The following is a 5,970-nucleotide window of genomic DNA, read 5'->3' as shown; positions in this document are numbered from 1 at the left end:
ATATTTGTTGGTCGGTGCATAGATATTTGGTGTTGTTGTTTCTTCAACACGGTGTAATTGTTACGTTTTATTTTCATTTTAGTGTTTTGATTTTGGTTCTGGTGTCATCTGAGCATTTTACAACAAAACAACAACAACTGATAGAAAGTGGTGCTGCTGCGGCCTTACAACGACGAAATACTTGACAATAAATACAGAAAAAAACTACAAAAACAACAACACCCGAGGAAGCTTACATCCCAATAGGCGACAAAATGTCTCAACCACAACAAGAACAAAAACAGCAACAACAACAGTCCACACCAGCCAAAAGCATTCCAAATGGTTTGAAATTTGTATTTGGCGGTGGAGCCGGCATGGGTGCCACCATGATTGTGCAACCCTTTGATTTGGTCAAGACACGCATGCAAATTTCCGGTGCCGGCAGTGGCAAAAAAGAATTCCGCAACTCCTTCCACTGCATGCAGACTGTGATAAGCAAAGAGGGTCCTTTGGGTTTGTATCAGGGTATTGGCGCCGCTCTATTACGTCAGGCCACATACACCACCGGTCGTTTGGGCATGTTCTCGTACTTAAACGATGCCTACAAGACCTATTTCAACAAGGATCCCAATGTATCGGCTAGTATGTTGATGGGTGTTATTGCTGGAGCTTGTGGTGCCTTCATTGGCACCCCCGCCGAAGTTGCTCTCGTGCGTATGGCCTCCGATGGTCGTCTGCCTTTGGCCGAAAGACGTAACTACAAGAATGTTTTCAATGCCCTGACACGCATCACCACCGAAGAAGGTTTGGCCACATTATGGCGTGGCAGTCTTCCCACCGTTGGCCGTGCCATGGTCGTCAACATGACTCAACTTGCCTCCTATTCACAATTCAAAACCTACTTCCGCAAGGGACCATTGCAAATGGAAGAAGGTATCAAATTGCATTTCTGTGCCAGTATGTTGTCCGGTTTGCTGACCACAATTGCCTCCATGCCCTTGGATATGGCCAAGACTCGCATCCAAAATCAGAAATATGTCGATGGTAAGCCCGAATATCGTGGTACCTTCGACGTCTTGGGTCGTGTATTGCGCCAAGAAGGTGTCTTTGCTCTCTGGAAGGGTTTCACACCCTACTACTGCCGTTTGGGTCCACACACTGTGCTGACATTCATTTTCCTCGAACAATTGAATCAGGCCTATTTCAACTTTGCCGCCAAAAAGGATCTGTGATTGTAAAGCCAAAAAGAGAAGGACGGACAAATGCCACCATTAATGGCTGTGGTCTTCAATCAAACAAACAAACCATCACACAAATAATCTGTTTTTTATAAAGAAAAAGAGATTTGTATATATATATATAAATGTATGTAATTTAATTGTAAATGTGTAACGAGTTCCCAGGAAAAGAAAACAGAGAGGATGAAGTAGCAGAAAAACGACCTCGTTCCTCGTTATGTTAATTGTTAAAACTTGAAAGAAAAAGAAACAAATTGTGTTAAATGAGATTCCAATAATGATAATAATAAAGCTAAACGAAAGGAAATAATATATTAGTTAAAAAAATTTGTTGTTGTTTTTAATTTGCAAATTCAAAAAATTCGTGGCTGCTGCTGTCCCCCTTTTTTTGTGCAGCTTGGTAACAAAATTGACTTGTTTTCACAACGCAAAGCTAATTGTGACTAAAGACAGTTGCGCTAATTGATTGTAAAGAGGCAAACAGCACTAGTCATGCATTGAAAGCGTAACTATTGTTGACTTACTCTATAATAGCTGGTTACACCATTTCCAGTGAAGGGAGTAAAATATTTATAAGTGGTTGAATTTTTATGCATTTACTTTTTAACTAGTAAAATATAAAAAATATTTAAAAATTATAAACGGAATAGAAACATAGCCAAAAGTCCCGATAAATGTTTTGCCCTATAATTGATATCGTTCGTAGCGACATATCGCATATACCGACCAATTTCGCCGGTCCCTTGGTCGTCGATATAAACGATTTCGACTGTATATTGAATATTGATTTTTGGTAGCTATGAAATTTAGAACGAGGGCCATAAATGCTGCGAAAGAAAGTGAACGACATGCATTAAATGTACTGCATTTGATTATTGATAAACGAATGGATCTAGAACCTTTAGTATGAAGACTAACATAAGGAGTGGGGAACCGAACTAAAATTGATCGATAAGTTCTACGCACATCTGGTGTGTAGGATTTAGATAAGGAAGTACTAATACTAAATTTTGTGAATTTTAAAATTGATCTCAAATTTTGTATTAGACTCAAAGTTGGTGTGCACTGTTGAGATAAATGGTAATAGGTGGCTTGGAAAAGGTGGACTGGAAATCGACACCTGTCAAACTAAGTTGTTAAAACATTTTTTTCTTTGCGTTTAGGGTTCATTTCAGATTTTACTGAAATGTTTACCACAGGCAGATCTCGTCTCACTCCCCGAGATATGGACGTCTGAACTTCCGAAATTTCTATGCTCACAACTTCGTCGTTTGTGGTCCGATGAAGGTAATATTCGTTTTAATAAAACAAATATCCAAAATAACCGGCTTTCAGCGGGGGTTTAAAACTATCTCCAAGGGATAAGCAGACAATTCGGATAATGCATGAAAAAAAAAAATAATTAAAATAATTTGTTTTCTCAATAGCTGGCATTCGGCCGAGGATTTAAGACTACGCGATTAAAAGTTATTTTTATATCAAAATTTTTCATAGATACGATGTGACATCTGACCTATCTTTTATCGGATAAAAGGGTAGTCAATGGAATAATAAATTTTCCAATAGCCTTTTCTCACTGGTACGTTATGAATTTTGCCATGTTATTTATATACCCTCACCCTCAGTCTTATGACTAATGAGGGTATATACACTTTGATACGGCTGAAATGTGCCTGATCGAAATATTGAAATGCAGTAGCATTGTTATTACTCCTAGGATGGTTGGTAATACAAATGAGAGATATCGGTCCACGTTTTGGTATAGCCTCCATATAAAGGTACCCCCAAATATTCGGTATTATGGCGATTTTTTAAAGTTTTTCAATTGAATTTGCTGTAATTTGGTTCTCATTACGTAATTAATATAAATATGGGTCCACTTTTTTGGATTCACGTTGGGTATCAGATTTGAATACGGTCATTTATAAATATTGACTTATGTTTTGGTGCCCCCCAATATTCGGTATTTTGATGTTTTTGGTTACATGTTTCAACCAAATTAGGTTTTATTTGTTATTTTGGGCTGTAGTATGATAGTAGTAAATCAGTAATCAGTAGTAGTAATAATCAGTAGTTGGTCCACCTTTTAGGGAAGCCCCCATATAACGTTATATCCCAAAGATCGCCTTTTGGGGACCTTGAGCGCATATTTCAACCAATTTACGAGCAATTAAAAACTTTTGATCTAATTGAGTAGAATTCCATATTAAAAATTATCTATATTGGCCTATATTTTCGGGTAACTCCCATTATTCGGTATTTTGGGGGGATTTGGGCTCGTTTTTAACCGGATTTTCTCTAATTGACATCCCGAATTTTAGTATTTTGGGGAGCTTGGACACGTGCTTCAACCAAATTATTTGTAATTTTATATTTTGGATTCTTATATAGTAGAAAACCTGTACAACCAAAAATTATCAATATGCTGAAGTTTCCGGGTAGTCGCCATATAATGTTTTAGGATGTTGTGTCATGTTTTTAAAACGCATTCGGTCTAATTTGATTTTATAATTATACCCTTTACCACACTGTGGTACAGGGTATTATGTGTTTGTGCATAGGTTTGTAACAGGCAAAAGGAAACGAGATAGACAAATGGTTCCTTTTGAGAATATGTTTAGAATCACGTTTTGAGTCGATTTATGCATGTCCGTCCGTCCGTCCGTCTGTCTGTACATGTTAAATTGTAAAAAAAGTACAGGTAGCATTTTTTATCCGAATTTGATGAAATTTGACACAGCTCATTTATTTGGCACAAGGACGATCCCTATTGAAATAGGGTTCAGATTTAGATATAGCTCCCATTTATATTTTCGTCCGATTTTATGTAAATGGTGCACCAAAGACCCTATATATACTTTGATTTGCACGAAATTTGGCATAGCGTACTGAATTACGTTTAGAAAGATGTGTGTTAACTTTAGTGAAAATCGGTTTAGATTTTGATATAAATGCACCAAAGTCCCTTTATATGAAGAACTCAAAATGCACAAATATACTGAAATAAGTGTAACATGTGACAAGTTTCGATGAAATCGGTTTAGATTTCGATATTTTGCTTTAAATTTATTTACATAATTTTGTTTTTTCATTTTGACATTCCGGGATATTGGAATTCCGAATTTTCTCATTGAAGTGGCTATAATTTGGCATATCGGCATATCATGGTGAATAAAAAACTTATATCCAGAATTTTTTTGTCTATATAGGTAATTGCTTTACTTCCCATATAAATGTCCCGCTTAAATTTCGGTATATTGAAGTTCCTATACTAGTTTTCTATCCGAAGTGTCTGTAATTTTGAACAATATTTTTTTTCGGAGTGTGAAAAATCTACATCTAAATAATGCAATAACATAGACCCCATATAAAGCCCGGGCCGATTTAAAGAATTTTGAATGTACTTAATGTTACATCATATAATAAATAAACTCAAACGAAGGGGTAAAATTGATATCCACCTCCAAAGTAAAAGTTTTAATATGTATGTTGTACAACTACTGTCCCAGCTACAGTAATTAAAATCTATTTTCACTTTCATATTTGAGTTCGACAAGGTTGAATAAATATTTTTGTTCTAAATGCATTTCGAATAATGTGTGATATTTGCAAAAAATCAAAAACTCGTGATTTTAAAATTAAATAACAATTGATAAGAAAACAATTCGTTGGATTGGCGACAATTGTATTGGCACACAAACGAAAGTGAATATGCTGATAGAGCTATAAACAAAAATGTTTGACTCATTAGAGACTCATTTTTTGTAAACAATTTGTGACAATTATTAATAAATTAGTGTCATCATTAGCTGTTAAGTAATTTTAATGGAAATGGTGTTACAGCAGTTTGTCTAACATCGTTTTTGTTTATTATTTTGTTTTGTTTTGCGAAAAATTATCTGTCTGTCTTTCGGTATTATTCCGTCTGTGCGAGATTACTGCAGTCGTGTTAAATATTACAACAAATATGTTTGTATTTGAAAACAACAATAACAACAAAGTGAAACTGATAAAACTGACAGCTAGCCGCAACAGTCCCTACTCTTGGACTCAATGGCGTAGACATTTAATTTTTGTTTAGGAGACTTGTGTGTGAACTGATTAAGATGTCGTTATAGTTGGTGTTGTTGTTGAGATGAACTATAATGCTCAACTATCGATTATAGTCGGTGTATGGAGGGCTGAATGTCATGATGAAGACGACTGATATTTACCCTAAATCGTGTTTAATGTAAATCGATTCAGTTTCGGTTCATATATTATTTAGTTTGATTTTATATAAAAAGTGGACCAATACAGCCACTTGTTTGTGATCACTAGTACATTTTATAGTGCCAATTAAATCGGATTATTCAAAATACACGTTTTTCACTGTCGATATGGAGGCTCCAAAAACTTAAAAAAGTCTCCGCATTTATGATCAATATGGATTTTTAGATATATTACATAAAAATCTATGCTTTTGGGGTAGATGCTAAAAATTTCCCCTTAAAAATCCACACCTTTGTGGTCTATATGGAAGATCTAAGGTTAGAAAATTAGGATTGGACCTTAAGTATACCAAAAACATGTGTATTGAAAATATAACCGAACCAACCGAATTTATGCAATGAGCCTTATGACTAAAAGTTACTTTGGACCAACTCCGTTTCAGACAATTTGGAGTCGATTTACAAATGTCCCTCTGTATGTCCGGCTGGTGCGCACAATCACTTTCGATTGGAGTAACCTATTTCATTCAAACCTTGCA

The 5,970-nt window shown here is 35.6% G+C and overlaps 1 protein-coding gene across 1 annotated transcript; it reads left to right on the top strand.

Annotated features, from left to right (window-relative positions):
- Window positions 1–242: 242 nt before the first annotated feature.
- Window positions 243–1,222, top strand: LOC133333709 (mitochondrial 2-oxoglutarate/malate carrier protein). Its single transcript, XM_061541994.1, has one exon. The coding sequence runs from the start codon at window positions 255–257 to the stop codon at window positions 1,212–1,214; it is 960 nt and encodes a 319-aa protein (XP_061397978.1). The 5' UTR covers window positions 243–254; the 3' UTR covers window positions 1,215–1,222.
- Window positions 1,223–5,970: the final 4,748 nt, after the last annotated feature.

This window comes from Musca vetustissima, unplaced genomic scaffold (genome assembly GCF_032173495.1).
Source record: "Musca vetustissima isolate MV318-11 ecotype Yass unplaced genomic scaffold, APGP_CSIRO_Mvet_v1 utg223463, whole genome shotgun sequence".
In the NCBI taxonomy this organism is placed as follows: Eukaryota; Metazoa; Arthropoda; class Insecta; order Diptera; family Muscidae; genus Musca; species Musca vetustissima.
The sequence above is the reverse complement of the archived record's forward strand: the minus strand, read 5'-3'. Positions and strand labels throughout refer to the sequence as shown.